The sequence below is a fragment of the Dermacentor andersoni genome, chromosome 6 (genome assembly GCF_023375885.2).
Source record: "Dermacentor andersoni chromosome 6, qqDerAnde1_hic_scaffold, whole genome shotgun sequence".
Classification (NCBI taxonomy): domain Eukaryota; kingdom Metazoa; phylum Arthropoda; class Arachnida; order Ixodida; family Ixodidae; genus Dermacentor; species Dermacentor andersoni.
Window position 1 is genome coordinate 43,618,299 of NC_092819.1, and position 19,830 is coordinate 43,638,128.

Genomic DNA, 19,830 nt, shown 5'->3' on the forward strand with positions numbered 1-19,830 from the left:
TGTGGACCAAAAAGAAATGCTATATTATAGTGAAATATTAGTGCAACATAGCAAGCAGTAAGCGTAATATTTTTCTAATGTAAAGTGAGGTCTAAAACACGGTAGCCATGAAGCATTTCTGGCTCTGCAGTCACTTGCGGCACATCCAGCCTGCAGAAGCACACCCCTCAAGATGTGTTTCTGTTATGGCTAGTGAAAAACTGGTGTCAAAGAGTCCAACCTTGCCCAGCGTCAAATGCCCGACCCTCGACGTCTAAAGATTTGACGCCCACCACCAACCCAACTAAATTCGAAAAACTTTGGCTGGTGAAGTTTGCCGCCGGAAGCCGCGAGCACGGCTCGTGTGCTGTTTGCCAGTCGTCACAACAAGCCATCTCCCACCGACTTCTGGTGGCTGGTTGTGAGCTGCCGCAAGTTCTTATGTTTTTCTTTTTTCTCCTAGTGCCACCAGCGATGCGTCCATCACACGGCCAACGGTTTTGAGTGCTCGAGCGCCTTGAGGGAAAAAAGGAACGTGACATTATAGTTAGAAACTGACTGTGCGTGGTTTCCAGGCTGTTTGCATTTGTGTGGCCCAGATGGCACACGAAGTGGCTGGCGGCATCAAAAACGAGATGCACTGACAGGCTCGTGTCGCGGCAAATTTCGATAATGCTATCCTCTCCAGCTGCAGTGCTAGACACTACGACGACCGCTGTGCAGTTGTTTTCAGGCTTGCACATTGAACAGCAGGCACACACCTCACACACGCACTATACAGGATATGCGTGCACTACAGCACACGGCACATGTACTAGATAGGCTAGAAGCCTCTACACACACATGAGGCTCCAAGCTCAAGCCACCACACAACATAGTCAGGCGGCGCAATGCCCACCCGCTAAAATGCTTACAGCTCTGTAGAAAGTGTAAAAATCGTTTGTAAACCCATCTATTGAATTTATTTCCCTAAATTGCTTAGCAATTAACAATATATAACATAATGAAAACTCCTTTTATCTTTTTCTTTTCTGCTTAAGAAAAGCATGTTTATAGAGTCTGGTAAGATCAACAGCGAGGCGGTAAGCATGCAGCAGTGTAGGCCTCTTTTTCACTCCATGTAGCCAAGCCAGCAAACAATTGGCATTGTGCTTCCACATCTATTTCAGCCGTGCAAATTTCACCGGGAAACTTCGCTTCACGTAGCCCAGCCTTTGCCCAAAGGGAACCATGGCTGGGGCGTGGATGTGTACACTCGCTCACAAAATATGACGGGGCGCGCGAGCGCGTGGCGAAACGGCCCTCCTCCCCTTCTAGCGGCGTACCCCTGGTGTTGAGACCGACGCCTGCACACATGCGCGTCCTTCCGAGAATGCAAGCGTGCATGTTTCCGCGCTTCGTCCTTGCGCGCTGGCGATATCCGAATGTAGCTGCGATGTGCCCCTCTTGCAATTGGCGCAAAGCTATGTGAAACGTGAGCTTGCGCGCACCACTGCGGCCACTTCTTGTCGAGTCACGAGCGCTGACGCATACGGCCCGGTGGCGAGTGCAATGAGTCATTTTTCTTTTTCTGTGCTGCACCTTTTCGTGGCCAATATTTGTTGTTTCTTTCTATGTACGAACAAGGTGTTCTCCTTTAGAAGAGCGTGGCTGAAAACGCGCTCTATAGAAGGAGACGGGCAAGACGAAAATGAACTCTTGATTCCCGTTGTATAAATGAAGTTTTGCCTGTCGAAGCCACCACAGCGCCAACCGCAAGAGGGGCACCTCGCGGCTACATTCGGATATCGCCGGCGCGCAAGGAGCAAGCACAGAAAACGTGTGCACGCTTGCATTCTCGGAGGGACGCGCATGCGCGCAGGCATTGGTCTCGACACCACGGGTGCGCCGCTAGAAGGGGAGGAGGGCCGTTTCGGCACGCGCTCGCACGCCCCGTAATATTTTGTGGGGGAGTGTACACCACTTACAAGAACAGATGTCATTGTACTGTGTAAGTAAACCTTTCACCTGCAGGCTGTAGTCCTGCGCCTGCGTGAAGTGGTGTCTGGTGGCGCATCCTGCGACCTGCTTGGTGCACGTCCACGCGTACGCCTGGAAGGCCATTGGAGTCCTGTGGAAACTCAAGGTGCAGTTGCCCTTTTGCTGGAGCTTCCGCTGGAGCGTCGGCAGTGGGGCCCCGTGCAGTTGCTTCCGCGCATGGAGAGCGCAACCCAGCTGCTTTCCTTGGCTGCTGACCATGTCGACACTCTACTCGAAGACTGGTACCCGGCTCTGGGCACACGTTTTGTGCACACTTCCCAGGGGCGCTTCCTGGTCACCCGCCTGGTACCATGTCCTTCGTGTGCCACTGGACAGGGTTGCAGCATGGCCCCTTCTTCTGGACCACCTTCTCGTGCGAGCACTGACAGTGGTGTTGTTGACAGGTAGGGTGGAGTTCCTAAACTGGTAAGTCAACAGCATGGAAAAAGGATGAGGCTAGAAGCAACAGGATGCGCGTATAAAACACATACAGGCACCCATGTGTGTCTTTTATATGTGCCGTTTCTTACTCCTGTCATAATTTTTCCATGCTGTTGACGTGTCTATTAGAGCAATGAACCAAGTACAGTAGACTTGCATTAATTCAACTTTGGTTAATTACTCCAGTTAATTCAATTTTTCAGTTATTTCAATCCCAACCGAACGACCTGGCCAGCCCTTACAAATTTCTATGGGCCCATGCTTTCATTATTTCGTTCCTAAGATTTGACTTTGCTGGATAATTCGAACCTGACCAGTCAGCAAGCACGCACGTGGCACCTATGGTGACTCCAATAATGCCCCCTTTAGTGGCAGTGTCTGCCTCAGCGGAGCTTAGAAGACATTGATTGCACTGAACATACGTGAATCTCCTGCTGAAAACACCTATTTTCAGCCTGCCTTGGGAAGATTTTCAAGCATTAACCATAGGTCACATTCTCTGATTACTGTAGTTACACGATTGTAATGTCCACGTTCTCTTTAAAAAAAAAACAAAAAAAAAACATACGGACGGAAATTGACTTCATGGTGCAATCGGATCCAAAACCAAAACCACCTTTCCGGAGTTCGTATGCTATACCGCATAACACGAATGTATTGAGGCCAAGCTGACTTTAGAAAACCGGCCATCATTGCGAGACACATATTAGACCCTTGCTCGTTTTTCTTGCTAAAAATTGTTTGTGCGTTAGATTTCTACTTTGTTTATAGTTCTTAACGTCATTTCTGTGTTAGTTTTCTACTTTGGACACATTGAAACTTGATGTGTGCTTGATTCGGGGGTGTGTTAGAATCAGGCAAATACTTCCAAATAAATCAGCAGTTTGTTTTAAATATTTTTTTGCGTTTTGTTTGATTCAACCTGTCAGATAATTCTCTCAATTTCGTCAGTCCCGTCAGGGTCAAATTAACGGGAGTTGACTGTACAGTAGAACCTTGTATTGGAAAAAACTTAGAAAATACACACTAAATGGAAAAACATACGACCAAAGTCACTAAAGAATTTGGCAGACTCAACTGTAGTTGACACCTACATAATGTGAAGCATTTGTGAATTATTGCAGCATGAGATGTAGATATGTGCTAAGCTGGTGTGGAGGGCCGAACGGCCTGAGACATGCATTGTCACTTCTGTGACTTCAGCCAAGCTTACGTTCATGCTTTTCGAATTCGGCTTGGGTCAGCAGTTTTATTAAGTGGGGGATTTCGAAGTTTCAAGAAGTTTCAACGTGCCCACTTGTTGAAAATTGCTGCCGCAAGATACACGGACACGTGTGTAGCTGGTTGGGCTTGAGTAGCCTGAGATGCTCTTTGTCGTTTTCCTATTACATAGCGTTGATGGCACTGGAAAACCGAAACGTAATCGAGCGGGCGGGCTATGCCAGAATACGATGCTGCCAGACTGAAATGCCACGCTCACTTCGCACCGCCTGCTGCAGAGAACAGTGGCGCGTTTGAGTTATCACCTATGAAAAGTGTGCAGTACGCTTCCGACTGTACACGTGCACTGTGAAACAGACAGGTGAAGACGCTTATCGCAACAGGTTTGGTAGTGATAGCTGTGAATGCAACATGCAATGACCCATAAGAACATTTGCTGGTACCAGAAGAGGAAATTGAGTGCGTGTTGGCATTTTCAAGCGACACAGGTGGGCAAGTACTGCGGAGAAGCTGCCTTAGCAGCCGCTCACTACTCTTGATCACACGTGCCTCATGCCTTCCCTTGTTCACAAGGGATCTAGTGACCAGAAAACATATGATACGATGGCAGTTTTGCAATGTACTGAACGTTGGTGGCAAAATATTCTGTTTTCAAAGAACATACTGACTGGTAAAAAAGAAGCATAAGTGTATTGGGGTCATTTCTTGTGTTGTCGATCAAGAACATTGGCGCAGGGAAACCGTATGAAACAGGATTATATCAGCGAGGTTCTGCTATATCTCAAACTGGGTTCTCCGAAAGCCGAGGTCATTGTGGGCTGTATTTTCAAGTTCCTGCAAGCATAAAAATTGATTCATGCACACTTGCCTCTGTTCTTGCACCACTTGTTGATCTTATGGTTAGTGGCAGGTGTGTGTTTTATTTTTTGCTAGAAGGTATGCACATGGGTAAAAATTCTGAGCATTGACCTAGGCAAACGTAGCGCTAAAACTATCTAGAAGCTCGGCAACGAATTTGAGATTGGCTCTGTATGTTCTAAAGCGCAGCAGATTGGCTGTCTGCTCAAAGAAAACTAGATGTGCCCTTCACATTAATATAGGGACTGTTTTTGTTTCATTACCACATGATAAACATTGCATAACAATGTTAGTGATTCATTGTGAATGTTCACTGAAAGGCATTTGCGTGGATAAGCAAGAGCATGAGTTAAAGGGAGCACCACTGCACTTTCTGAAAGCTGCTGTGGTTCCCCAATAACTGAGAATCCTTGAGGCAGGGCTTTCCTCTTGGCAGACTGCATCAAAATGCAGTTGAGCTGTGTCGCTTTGGTGAACCAGCAGTAGCAGATGCGATGAAAGAAACTATTGGACTGGTATACTAGCTGTCAGTATTATTATGGTGTGTGGTAATGACCATTACTGTAATGATTTATCACAATGAATGTTTTGTCACACAAAAGTTAAATCATTTACAAATGAGATATGATCTAATTGACCAATTATTATTTCCAGATTATAATTTTTTAATACACTAACCACAGTGAGCAACAGTTGACAAACAAGTGATGTCTCTAAAGCCAACATTTCGACTAGTGAACTTTTCTTTGTCAGGGACTCCACAGACATCGCTTATTTGACCACAGTTGATAACCTGAAGTATTCATCTTCCTGTCTTGTTTTAATTTCAACCACAATGAGGTTCTTGTCTGGTGAGTTAACTGGAAACATATGAGCCAAGCACCATTTCATGACGGAGATCATATAATGGTGCCCAGCTCATGTTCTGGTGCAGTCATGTGACTGGTATTCCTCGCAATGGTTCCTAGTGTAGGGTCACCTCCTTCCATACATGTCAGTAGTGTAGATACATACATAGATAAAGTATAGGCAGGACAATGTGTTAACTTGCACACCTCCTCTAATAGCTATGTTTAATCAACTAGCCCAATAAGTACTTCTACAGTTCAACATGGCTGGAATTGCTGTTAAAGGTTTTTACGGCCAGAAAGTCTAAACAAACACATTTGGGACCCCAGCCAGACAGTCCCAATCACTCCATAATGAAAACAGCCCATACGGAATGTGATCTTGATGCTTCTTGAAATGCCATGTGTTAATCATGTCATGGAAGAATCTTACTCAGCTACAACGTATTTTTTTGTAAATAGTGCCCAGGACTATGTATTCGGGCACCCTTTCTAGGTGCCAGTAACAGGCCGGGCTGGTCCAACCTATTTTGACATTCTGGCGAAATCCTTCTTTGTCTGCTAGGTTGCCTATAGACTCCCTTCATCTATGTTCGCCTGGTAGAGATATAAAAAATAGTGGCTGCCAATTGTGTGTTGCCGCGTCCATCCTGAAAGTGCGGCTTTCACTTGATTCAGTCATGAAGCTCCAAAGATGATTTGCTTATGCATGAAAACACTGACAGTAATGGCAGTGTTTCCTGTGCTATAGACGCATTTACTGATTACGATGTCGCCAACTATGATGATAGTGTTGATAGGGCGTGACAGTGAATGAAATTAGGTCGACTGAACCTTCTGCCAGGGCTTCCTCATTTTAAATATATGCATTTCAGACACAAGTTGTGAATTTACTGCCCCCATGTCATATATATTTTGAATCTGCAAAAAAATATTTGTTGTTCAGATGTGCAATAAAAAGAAATGTCATTTTCTGCATGCATTTTTTTTAATTTTTTTCTGGCACGTATAGGGTTAAGTGAACACATCCACTTACTACTCGGTCACTCAGTCTAAGGAACAGTGGTGGGTAACTGGGGGGGGGGGAAACATTTACCAATCTTAGTCAGCAGTCCTAAATTTTTGCGACAGTGTGCTCTCAGTGTTGGTAAAAGACTGTGTGGTCATTCACACAGCCGCCCTGCATCAGCTGAGGGACTGGAGGAAGCGATCACGGGCCCCTACGCCTTCTTGGTGGAAGAATGCATTCTTGCAGCCAATGAACGAGGTGCTGTCACCTGCCCGATCCACGGAGACTTGCGTTTGGCACAGTTAGCACCTGACACGGTGCGTATCTGTGTATCCTGACTACCTACTTCTGATATACGCTCTAGAAGTTTTTTACTTTGCCAACTGTATGGTGCAGTCCTTTTGTAGGTTTTTTTGTAGTGCATGGAAAGTAATGGCTGATATCACCAGCTGCACCGCTGAGTTGGAGTTGAAAAAGAAAAAAAGCAGTGAATGGAAACGCCCCACAGTAGCCCCACAGAGTCATGATAGTTGACATTCAGTAGACTGGAAAACCAGTTTAAATATTATGTCAAAATTTCAGTTGGTCCAGTGCATTATGGATGCACTTAAGGGAAAGCTTTAAGTATAAACCCCATGCAAGCGATCTTGCACGCGACAGCGACAAGCGACGCGATGGAGATGGCTGTCGCGTTCGCTCGTCGCCTACAAGTTGCACCCCATGCGAGCGATTACTTCGAGCGACGTCTCCCCAATGTTGCCGGTATGAGGGCAGCAATATAGGCGCCGAAACTAACGTGACGCGTGCTTTATTACCTTAAGTTGATGTGTTTTACTGTAAAAAGCAGCATAAAATATTTATGAAAGTCTTGCAGTAGGTTCTTATCCTTGCACGTATAAAAATTCAATCGTTTGCTCATTCCCTGCGACAATCGGAAGTACTTGAGTTATGTACATCCAGTTCCGGCTTCGCGCTATTGGCTAGTCGCTCATAGCACTTCCGGGCGACGAGCGACGAATTCTAGATTTGCAGAACCGAGCAATCGCACGACAAGACCGAGCGATCTGTTCACGCGACGGCCCGATCCGTCGCTCGAAGCCGTCGCTCGTCGCTGTCGCGCACAAAATCGTGCTCATGGGGTTTAGCCTTTAGCGCAGGCCTATCTCTAATGCCACCTATTCAAAATACGTAAAATGCAGAAATGCCTTCCTTAAGTAGCCCCTGGGCCGATTTTAATGACATCTGGATGCATTTGAGAGAGAAGGTTAAATTCTAGTGTTATTTGAAGCTGAATATTGATTTAGGGTGTTAATTTTTTTACAAAATATTGCCAAAAATCGGTAAGTTTGAAAAGGCACGAAGTTTGGAAATCCATAACACTACACCGAGAACAGATATCACAGTTCTGTAAACTGCATCTGTTAAAATATCCAAAGCATACAAATTTGATATACATATAAATTTTTTATAATAAATAAAATTGTTACAGTGTTTACAAGGGTTTTGCGAAAGTCCTATTCACATTTTTTAAGGGTGTACTTAAGAGCCATGCGTAATACATCAATTTTGTCTGCTTTAACTATTAGGCATAATTTACAAGATTGCTATAAAATATTTTATTACTGAGTTACAAAGCTGAAACTTCGTAGTTTCCATTTTTGATTTTCAACAATATTTATTAAAAAATCGATGACATAAATAAAACATCCACTTCCAACAGTCACTAGATTTTTAACTTTTTCTTTTAAATGCCTTATCAAATTTGGTGCAGTCATTGCCGAGAAAAATGATTTCTCCTTTCCCGTGTATTGAGATAAGAGAACCCTGAGCTTCCTCTTAAGTTAAACAAGTTGAACAAGAATTTTAGATTATTTGAATATTTTGGCTTTCCAGAGATCAGAGAAAGTGGTGCAGAATGGCTGATTAGAGGATGTTCTTAAAAGGGACACTAAAGAGAAAAATGATTTGAGCTTTGTTGGCAAATTACCTTTACACAATATCAACAAGGCCACTCTTGCCACAAGAAGATGATTGGTAAGCCAGAAAAGGTGCAAGAACGAAAGACGAATGGTGACACCACCTTGAAGTTGCCAAACCAGCTCGTCATGATGTCACGGGTGCCGTCTGCTCGAACCTAGTTAAGCCTCTAGCGATAAAGATGGACTATACTGTATTTCAAGAGAGCCAAAAAATGAACAAAGAAAGTTTCAAGAACTTTTACTGAGCCACAATGGCTGGAATGTTAAAAATACTTTGCAATCCATGACGTCATGCTGACGTACCGCCCCTGGGGTTTAGGCACGAAATTCAAAAGTGGAACATTGGCCATCATTTTCTCTTCGAATAATCAACCTAATTGCCATGAAATCAACAAAAATAGAGTGTTTGACACGCACATTATCAATCTAAACACATTTATTGTTTCACTTTAGTGTCCCTTAGTGTCCCTGTTTATGCTATAATCACCCAGTAAACAAGTCACTGTGTACATGACTGAGTAGTATGTATCTGCACAACTGTTTTGGTTGTATACATTTTTTTACTGTTACTGCTTGTTTGTGCAAAAAGCCATAATTCATTTTAAGCCATACTTTATTTGACTTCAGATAATTTAAGTATCTGTGATCCCTTGGAGTTTAGTTTGAATTAATGTGAGTCAACTAATTACATTGTGATTTGTTGTGCCTTTAGTTGAAGGATTTATTGCTATCAGCGTGCCTTATCAAGAATTCAATGCATATTACAAAGAGTCTTGTAGACAATATCAGTATGAGTGCCAAGAATGACAAAAGACTTGGTAGAATTATGCAGTGGTGTGTTTGACTGCCATCTGTGTAGTTAAGGTAATGATGTTCTGTTTGTTCATCATTATGTCCAGCATATTGTTATAAGTGGTGTCCTTGTACGTGTGTTCAATTTGCAGGTTTTTCTAGACCTAGGTGAGCGCTACCTTGTGCAGCCAGACCAGATACGGCGGGGCCGCATGCTCGGCCGAGGTGCCTTTGGCTTTGTGTTCAAGGCAACTATGAAGCAGAGGGTAAGGGCATGCAAGAATATACCTTTAAATTACCGTATTTTTGTGCATATAACCCGCACCAAAATTTCACAAAATTCTACAGTGAGATGGGGGTGCGTGTAATATGTGAATTTCACCTTGAAGTGTGGCTTCATGGCAACCTGCGCCGCGCTGTCACATATCGCGTCACATATCACGTGACTGATGCATCCGTGATAACGTCCGGCGTGTTAATCCAGCTTTGTCAGCATTGCCGAGGAATGGGGGAACCAAGCTTCTGGCTGTAGTTACAATGTGTGCATTGGTGAGTGAAGGCTGTTCTTGCAAAGATATGAGAGTTGTTGTATGCAGTTACTTTCGCTGATTAAACGTGTGGATATATATTTTTTTCCTGGCTGTTGTAATGGGGGTGCGGGTTATAAGCAGTGGAGGGTTATATGCGAAACAAATACGGTACAAGTTGGCTTGTCATCACAAAACTGTTCTGCTCAAAGACAAAGGGAGGTATGTGTGTTCAGTTGGTGTACGTGTACTTTCTGTTGTCCTTGCTTTTTAGTGCTGCAGTTTTGGATTGTAAGGTTGCTCCCAAATTCCTTGTTAATGAATTAGAGATAACTTTATGGATAATGAATTACAATTCCTCACGACTGTAGCACAAAGCTACAAAGGAAATGTACAGGTCTCACACAAAAAGAAACTCGTATGGGTTTCATGAGCCTTCTTCCACCTTAAAGGCTTCCACAAAAGTGAATTGCCATAACTTTATCGCAGTTTAGTAATCGAATTTGGTTGTTAGTCTGCAAGGACTGCTTAAAGGGTAGTGAACTCGCATCTGAAGAAACTTTATTAAGGGAACAGCACTTTAGTATTTATGTAATCATCATTCAGAGTGATCCACTGGTACGTGCTTTCTGGTGCTACCCACCCATGGTGAAGAAAAGAAGCAGTTGTTGAAGCACGGAAGGGGCGATGAGGCTTGTTGTCTTCCGCAAACAACTGTATTTACTCAGGCAGGACTAAATCATTGAATAGCTTAATTTTCTTGTTCCAACCAAGTTTTTCATCTTGGCTACTATACTGTTGCACGTTCCTTCACACAGGCAGTCTTGATAACTGAAAGGGCCCGGGCATGAGAAAGGAGAGAGATGGAACCTCGAGGTTCTGAAAGAAAAAAGTGTTCACAGTCCACTGTGGCGACTTAGTGGCTGTGGTATTCCAGCACAGAGCATGCAGTGCAGGTTTGATTCCTGGATGTAGCGACTGCATTATGACGATGCATAAAGCAAAAACGCTCGTGTACTTATAAGCATGTTAACGAATCCTATGTAATCAAAACAACCTAACTTGGAGCCCTCCACTACGGCATCTTTCACAGCCCAGATGTTACTTTGGGGTCTTAAACTCAATCAACCAATCGATCAAAAAGTGACTATAGTCATATGTTTGTGCATCATTGTGTACAAAAGTTGCAGCCCTTGCATCGCATTAATCTACTGGCAGGTAGTAGAGATATGTTGCGAACAACTAAGATGAGAGTTCACTCGGGCTATGTTAGGTGGTCGTAGCCACAAATTGTTTGACAGCTTTCAAAGAGCGTCCATCTACATGCTAATACTGAAAGTTATAGAATTTTTTAATGTGTCTGTTTATATTTTTTTTGTAATGTTTAGCATTCAGCACAAAAAGGTTCCTTACCCAGCACACACACCTGTTTGTTTATGTCAGGAATGTGGGCTCCATTTCATGACTTCAGTGTCATTATTTAGTTATTTTTGAGTAAATGTTCACCGCATTACTCCTTTTTGTCGCCTCTGCTAGGGCTCGGGAAAGTTCACAGAGGTTGCCATGAAGATGCTCCAGCCAGTAGAGCCTGGCTATGGGGCACGGCCATCGGACACGGTTGCCTACAAGGCCGCACGAGCCCAGTGGCAGCGGGAACCTCTGCAGTATGCCTGCAAGGCGTACTGCACAGCTCGGCAGGAGCTGAGCATTCTGCTGAGTGTGCGCCATCCGCACGTGGTGGCGCTACGTGGGGTTTGCCCACGGCCGCTGGCACTCGTGCTGCAGCTGGCTCCACGCGGAGCGCTGGATGCCCTCCTTGCCGACTTCCGGCGCTCAGGAGCGCACCTGCCTTCTGGTGCACTTCAGAGGGTTCTGTTGCAGGTGAGAAATTTAAGTCGCCTTCCACAATAGTAGTGCCTTTATGTTTTCTGCTTGCTTGTGTTGGGAAACTTTAAACCGCCGTAGTAGCCCAGTGGCTATGGCATTCTGCTGCTGAGCATGGGGTCACGGATTCCATTCCTAGCTGTGGTGGCCATATTTCAGAGGGGGAGAAATGAGAAAACACTCATGTATTTAGATTTAGGTGTACATCAAGATAACCTGAGGCAATCAAAATTAATCCGGAGCCCCTTACTATGGCATCTCTCATAGCCCCAGTGTTGTTTCTGGATGTTAAAGGGGCCCTGAACCATTTTTTATTGAAGTGGAGAAAGGCATTTGAAGTGAAAATGGGCTATTTCAGAAGTACTTTGCCGCAGAAAGTACTTCAATGCGTTCAGCAGAAGCGGAGTTATTAGAAATCAAACACGGCCTGTGCTGCGTTTCCGTTCCTTTTTAATGCCTTGCACTGCAAAGGCTAAGGCGCAGTGGGGCATGCTCACAACGATCCTCCTTCTAAATGTCACCGTGCCCCGCAGTTGCCACGACTTCCGCCTTTGATGCCTACAATGCACTAAACATAAGCCAAGCGCAGTTGTCCTCAGCAAGCTGCAATGCACTTAGACAGTGGACTCGTGGCGGCACCCCACGACGGCCGCGGTATCTACAATGTAGCCGACCTCAGCTTGATGTCAGCTATCGGCCAGTAGCAGCCGCCTGAGGAAATGATGAAATAGTGCATCCGATGGCGAAATAGTGCGTCTAGAAGAGAGTGAGGACAGAGCCTTTTTTTGAAAAGAGAGCGTTTGAGAGAAAGTTGAGTTTTCGATCCACTTGCAAGGTTCACGCACCGCGAACGACAGCAAAACTTAGCTGAGATTTCACCGAGCCCGATGGGTTGTTCAGAGCCCCTTTAAGCTCCACGCGTCAATCAAACCAAATGTTCAGTCACTCAACCAGTTGTGAAACTTTGTGTGAAATACAACATCAGTTCGCTCAAATCATCATCCATGCGACTTATTAAAATTGAAGTAGGGTACTCGTGGCAGCCATCAGTCATGTCTTTCTAAACGTGCTGGCTCTCATCAGATCGCCATTGCTAATCAGCAACTGTGAGGGAGACCACCTACCTAGCTATTTCTATGTACGGGCTGTAGTCAAGTTTGCAATGGAATACCAACTAGCCCCTACCTAAACCCTGCTTCACCTAGGAACATTGAGTGCCAGTGGCTTGTCTTCTGCTGTGGAATAGTTCAGGTTTGTGATAAATCTCACCATTACAGTGTTTGCACTTTCCCTTAACAAGCACTGTATTTCATACTTGTGGAGCCGCGGCCCTGTGTATTTAAGACATTTTGCAATGTAATACTTAATTGTGTTTTCTGCCTTTTAAGGTGAGCTATATTTGTGCATTGCCTGTCATTGCAGGTGGCACGTGCCCTGGAATACCTTCACCAGCAGCACATAATATATCGAGACCTAAAGTCCGAGAATGTGCTGGTGTGGGCGCTGCCGCTGCCCGGTGAACCAGACGGCGGCCCGGTGCAGGTGCGTCTCGCCGACTACGGCATCAGCCGGGCTGCCCTGCCCACGGGTACCAAGGGTTTCGGAGGCACTGAGGGATTCATGGCCCCCGAGATCATGCGGCACAATGGCGAGGAGGAGTACACAGAAAAGGCAGGACATCCTCTCTCCCCTCTTGCTTATCGCAACTAACGAGTCGGGGCTTGTGTGCGAAAGTAGCGAATTATGCAGAAGTCCGTGTCACAAGCACCATTCCTTGGTCTGTATATAATGCGACTACCGTATAAATGTGCGTGTAAGGGCCGCAATTGTTTTTCAAGATACGAGGGCCAGTTTTCAGGGTGTGTCCCATACACGCGATGTGTAAAAAAAATGTTTTTTTCAAGCAAGAACAACCTACGAAGGAGCATTTATTACAGTATATGACATATATGCTCAATCATTGTGATTCATCGCGTCCTCAGACTTCGAGCTGTTGCTGTGTTGCTGTGTTGAGGTGCACACTCATCCCACAAGAAGTCATCCTTTGCGCCGTCCAAGCTGTTCGAGATTCCGCTGGCTTTAAAGCTTCAGTATAGCAAGCGATACCCTCTTGAGCCGTCTGGTTGGCATCTGCTCATGGCTGCGGCTTGCCATCCATTCCGTGTACTGCCTTCGGAATTCAACCTTAAAAGGCTGATTTATGCTGACATCTAGTGGTTTCGGCATGCCTGTGAGGCTGCCCGGAATAACAGCCATGTCTGTGCCGACACAGTGTAGCTGTTCTCAGTTGCGTATTCATAGGTTATGATGATCATCATGATCTGTCGCGTTCTCTCATGCCCTCTGTCGACAGCACCTAGAAGCTAGCCCACACGCACGCATTTTGAACACTTATGGGTTGAGGAAAGGGCAAGCGCGGCCCTTGCACGCATTTATACAGTATTCTTTTCACTGAGTTTTGGTCCTTTCCTATCATGCACCGCTCACAACCAGGCAATCCAGGTGATTCCTATGATTGGTGCATAGGCAGTGCACCAATCAGACCACTGATCAAGAGCACAATGGAAATGAATTATAATATAATTGTTACATTACCCCAGCCCTATGTTCATCAGCTATCTTTGTGTTTTTTCATGCTTTAGTAGTCGCAAATCTACACCAACATGTCCACTTTTTCATTTCTTCTGTATTCTTTTGTTAACTCTTCTCTCCTCAGCCCTCACTCGAAGCAGTGTAGAATGTGTCAAACAGGATTGAAGTCAGTCACTCATGTTGTTGGAAAGAAGCATGATTGTCACTAGGTTCTCTACAAAGTCATCACAAAGTCGTCGTACGGTAATCTAAAATTTACAGAAACAGTATACTGTGCAGCTCTCATCATCATCAACTTCACCATAAACCACCCTCCTTGCTCTTCACATCCTATCTCTTTTGCTCTCGTAAACTCCTTCCCCAGTGTGGACCAGCAAGCCAGAGGCACTTCACTCAGGCCAACCTCTTCACCTTTCTGCCATTAAAGTTCCTCTCTATCTTACTCTCTCTCTCTACTGTGAAATGCATAAGGAGGCAGGAAGATCTGACATTGCGCCACAGCTATCACTGTGGCTGTTCTGTGAGTTCATTCAGAACTGCGTTTGTTTTTTAAATGCGTAAGCATTTCTATGCTTACTCAATGGGGAAACCTGTCCATCGAGTTAGACGAATTGCTGTAAAGTAGATGATGTCTAAAACAACAGTTTCTATGAAGGCTTTGTTGAAAAATTTGGTGATGATGGCACAGTGGCATGTGGCACAGTGCTTTCGCATACTTAGACAACTCCCAGAGGAGTTTCTCCATGCATTTTTATACCAGTACCTACATTGCTTTAGTCAGGTGCAGGCGCTGTAAACAAGTGATGAGCACTTGTTTTCAACAAATGCTCGCCAGTGTTTTCACAGTGCTTTCAACACTGTGAGCAGCTTTCTGATGATTTGCCTTTGCTGCTCTTGTGCAGGTTGACTGCTTCTCCTACGGCATGTTTATGTATGAGCTGCTGACGCTGCGACTGCCCTTTGAAGGCCAGGACTGTGTTAAGGACCACATCCTGGATGGAGGACGACCTGTGCTCACACGCAGAGTGCGTACAACGGGTCGTTATTTTTGCTCTGGCCATCTCTTAGCGAGCCAACCAAGTATGCTTCAGAGATCAGAGTTTGCCATTCATGGGAGGCTCACCATGAAATCTTTCCTGCTGATATAGGACATGGGATGAACGACATTGCAAGTGCCAGTTAGGAAGTAACCCAGAACGTCTCCCTTGCCTTTTATCCCATACTCATGTGTCTCTGTAAGGACTCACAGTGATACATCACCAATTAATGTCATTTGTGTTATTGCACAGCATATTGTGGTTTGTTTGTAACCACTCAGAATTTGTAATAACCGTGCTTGTTTATCTGTTAGTAATATGCTACAATTGAATCTAGTTTCACACTCAGCTGTAAATCTCCGCAACCACAGGGCTATTCTGGTTGATTCGTAAATTGAAAACTGAACAAGCCATAAATGACTAGGATGCATTGCTGCATTTCCATGTTTGCCTTTTGTAACAGTAGGATTATTTGAGGCTCTGAAATGTACATTTGGGACTATACCATGCTTACAAACATACTAAAGAGAGACTGTATGTTGCATTCTCATGTAATTACACATTGCAGGCAGTGCGCACATTGAATGGATTGGCATTGTTTGATCAAGTTGTCCATGGCTTAGCATTGTACCCATAGCTTCACTTTACTTGGGTTATTGAGGTAATTTTTCAGGTCTTTTGAGTCATGTGGGCTGGAAATCGCTGTATTGCAGGAGGCACTGAGCTACCCGGGTTATCTGCTGGACCTCATGGTGTGTTGCTGGGCTCAGCAGCCACGTGATCGACCATCAGCAAGCCAGCTTGTGTCCATTGTCAGTGCTGCAGAGTTCGGACAGCTTCTGGATGTTGTCTCCCTCCCAGGATCACAGCCCCTTCTTGCAGCTGTCTCATTCACCTCTGGCACCGAAGGTCAGTGGTTTAGTGCGTCGTGCACTCTGTTGATTCCTTCATCAGCTGTACATGCAATGAGATAAGACATGGAGATACCGTGTGATTTAATTTACTTTCACTGTGTCTCATTTATCCGCACTTCACGTCGGACTCCTTGGTGTTCCCATCTCATGAAGAAGTAAACGCGAGGGGACAGCATGCAAGATGCACAGAACGGGCATTCACTTCTAGCAACTGAATTTCTTTGACTACCCACCACGGTGGCTCAGTGGCTACGGCGTTCTGCTCCTGAACACAAGGTCTTGGGTTCAATTCTTGGCTGCCGCAGCCACAGCCTGATGGGGGAAGAATGCAACAGCCCTCGTGCGTACTTTACTTAGAACCCACTTGGATCAAAATTGATTCGCAGCCCTCCACCATGGCGTCTCTCAGTTCCAGTGTTGCTTCATAATGTTGAACCCCATGACTTATACCACGATCACGCAGGCAACCTCAGTGGCACTTTGAGCAAGTGTCACTATGGCGGCACGCTGCTACATTGGAAGGGGAAGTTTCATTTGAAACTGATGGCCGCGTTGATGTTTAAATCGGTAGGCACATTATATATTTGTTGTTTTCAGCAGTGTCTGCAAACTAATACGCCATTATAACTAAAACATGATAAATAACATGAATTTCAGTGTAAGTAATGTATTATAGCCGCATTAATATGATTAATCATCACGAGCCAAGGAAAGAGAGCATTGCAGCTAGTGTTAGCAGCAAAAGAAATCTGGTTTCCATTGTAGATAACATTCTAAATCACAAAAGAAAAAAGTGTCTTCACGATTAGTGCCATCCCTTCATGAAATAATTCTATATTTATTTTTGAAGCGCTGCCGTCAATGCTACACACTTCAACGCAGCATAGCGAGTTTGATGAATCCACTTGCAGGTGATTGCATTTTACAATTGTCACTTATACATTCCCTCCTGACAGCCTGCTAACTACACTAATGGTGAAGTGAACTTGCTCAATATGACACTAAATTTGCCCATCTGACAGAAGTATTAATCAGTTTTCTTTGACAACAACAACAAGCAGTGCCTGGAGAAAAACATGAGGCGCCTTTGCTATTGGTGGCCTCCATATGTGAACGAAAAAATTTATACTGATGCATTGGTCCATCCTTTTGGCAGCCGATTCAACTACTCAGTGGAAGAGGAAAAGTACTGGGAGCATTAACTAACATTGTGTTTCTGACCAAAGCTACACGAAAGGCTATGACTTGTTGGACATTGTAGTCCTCAAGTGCATGCCTGTGCATGCTTACATACATATGGCCTCAGTTCTCTATGGTGTACATGTGGCCTCGGTTCTCTGTTCTCTCAGTTCTCTATGGTGTAAGCATCTGGCATGGTAGGTGATTCTCTTGGCAGCCAGCCATCATAGCCGACGCTTCAAACATGACAAAAAATATGCCTATCAAGAAAAAGACCACATCTGGAATCTGCCGCTTCATCAAGATAACTTCCTGCGTTACATTGACCCAGAAATGAGACTGAAAATTCCACGACCACTTCCGCGACACTTAGAGACATTGTACCATCGTCTTCGACTGGACGTGGCATATACGAACAATTATCTGTACTGCATAGGGCTTACCACTAACCCATACTGTGATAACTGTCGCAACTTAGAGACAATGGAGCACATATTACTAGAATGCCCCGCGTACCGCGACGAGAGACAATTTTTTGAACAACAAATGGACATGATTTGCCACGAACCGTTAACGTTACCGAGCATCTTAGGTCCAATGCCCGGCCCTTCAAAACAGCGGCGGGTTTTGGATTTATCGTTCAAATACCTGTCAGAAATTGGTCTAATAGGAAAGCTTTAAAGATTGCACACTTCATATACAAAAGCCTAAATTTACCCGCCATGTCACCTGTAAATATTAGTACCAGGTCCACTTGGACATTTCATATTTATTTTATCCTCTTTTTCTCCCACTCTCTTATGGAATCTTTTAATCCCATTCCCCATCCCTATACAGAGTAGCATGCCAGCGGTTATATACGCGCCAGCAAAATTCTCTGTTTTACTAATAAAAAGCCCTCTCTCTTTCTCTCTCATCATAGCCAGGACTCTTTCTTGTTTGCTGTGAGCTCTTGTGGGCCGTTGTGTTCCATCGGTCTACAGAGATTTGCACTCTTTACTTATAGCCAAGATATGCGTGTGTAACAGAAGCATTCGGTTATTTTTGTGCCTGGGTGCAGAGGAGCCATCATCTGAGCTGTGGCTGGGCCGCACAGATGACCAGGTGAATCTGCTGACCTGTGACAGCAGCCACTGGCAAGAACTCAAGGTGGGGTGCACCAATCATATTTACTGCTAACGCTTCAGAAGAATAGTCTGAACTGCGGATAAAATTTTTCCATTCATCTGAAAATTCTGCAAAATCGCATAGGAGTTCAGCAGTATTTCTGAGAAAATAAGAGTGATGATGATCACCTTAAATTGCATTCATGCAAAAAGAAGAGCTAAGTGAGAAAGAGACTGCATGGAGCTTTTGGTGTCCTGTAACTATGTAGTGTCAGACATTACTGTAACAGAGGCATACCTGATAAACGAAAACATAGACAATTTTGTCAAATTGAAGTTTCAGTGTTTCTGCGTACATTCTCATAGCTGTCTTCTTGGTTAGCATGTCGTGCATGCACATCTTCAAATAAGATTTTGATGACAATTCTACACTATAACGCAGGCTCAGATTTCAGCCGCAGCAGTCACGTTGCCTTGAGGCAGCCATAAAGGTATCGAGAATGAGTGACAAGTAAAATAATTTTCATTTTTCTCTAGGTGCTATCTGTGCCAGCTATCACCTGCCTGTGTGTTGTCAACAATGACGTCTGGTTGGGCAGTTCGCAGGCGAGAGTGCAGATCTACAGGCAAGTCGGCTGTCTCATTCTGTAACTAATGTGCTACTTTCTGCACTGCTAGTAGTACTGTGAAGGCTTTCTACTAGGCACCTTATGTTAAAGGGCATATTGTATATAGCCTGCTGTGGTGACTTTGTGGCTATGGTCTGCTGCTGACCATGAGGTCACGGGTTCGATTCCCGGCCAGGCCAGCTGCACTCCTATGGGGGCAAAACTTAGAATTGCTGTGTACTTATATTTATGTGCACTTCAAATAAAGTCCCAGTTGGTAAAAATTAATCCGGAGCCCTCCACTACAATGTTCCTCATAACCAACTGTGCAGTTTAAGGACGTTAAACCCCCCAATTATATTTCTAGTTTATAAATTTTTGAGATGCAGGAAAAGTGATGGTGTTGCTCAAATGGGTGTTTTATAAGATGCACAGAAAGGGCTTGGGCTGTGAAGATGTCTCATTCTATGGCTGTGCCGAAAAATGTGTACCTAATCTCACATGCCATTCACTCCATTGGCATTGCTTGCTCTAGTTTGTATGGAGGTCATATTTTTGTCCACTGTACAGCTCCAAAACTTTGGGTTGTGCAAGCGTCCCTTTGACTGTTGAGCCTGTTTATTGTTATTGTAGTAGTAGTAGTAGTAGTAGTAGTAGTAGTAGTAGTCGTAGTAGTAGTAGTAGTAGTAGTAGTAGTAGTAGTAGTAGTAGTAGTAGTAGTACATGTAGTACATGTAGTAGTACTATGTATCAGCTAAATAACCACTGTAAAACTCCACTTCAAAACCTCAGAGGACCTCAGGGACGTTTTCGATCATCAGGCAAAACTTCATTCAT

At 44.5% G+C, this 19,830-nt stretch overlaps 1 protein-coding gene across 1 annotated transcript in view; it reads left to right on the forward strand.

Annotated features, from left to right (window-relative positions):
- Lrrk (Leucine-rich repeat kinase) overlaps positions 1-19,159 on the forward strand; it is a 62,103-nt gene extending 42,944 nt beyond the window's left edge. The window contains exons 23-31 of the mRNA XM_055066093.2: positions 1,993-2,402; positions 6,542-6,692; positions 9,299-9,412; positions 11,210-11,554; positions 12,980-13,228; positions 15,052-15,174; positions 15,900-16,095; positions 18,340-18,428; positions 18,923-19,159. Coding sequence (XP_054922068.2) covers positions 1,993-2,402; positions 6,542-6,692; positions 9,299-9,412; positions 11,210-11,554; positions 12,980-13,228; positions 15,052-15,174; positions 15,900-16,095; positions 18,340-18,428; positions 18,923-19,036 — 1,791 coding nt within the window. The 3' untranslated portion in view covers positions 19,037-19,159. The remainder of the gene's footprint in view (positions 1-1,992; positions 2,403-6,541; positions 6,693-9,298; positions 9,413-11,209; positions 11,555-12,979; positions 13,229-15,051; positions 15,175-15,899; positions 16,096-18,339; positions 18,429-18,922) is intronic.
- The last annotated feature ends 671 nt before the right edge of the window (positions 19,160-19,830 follow it).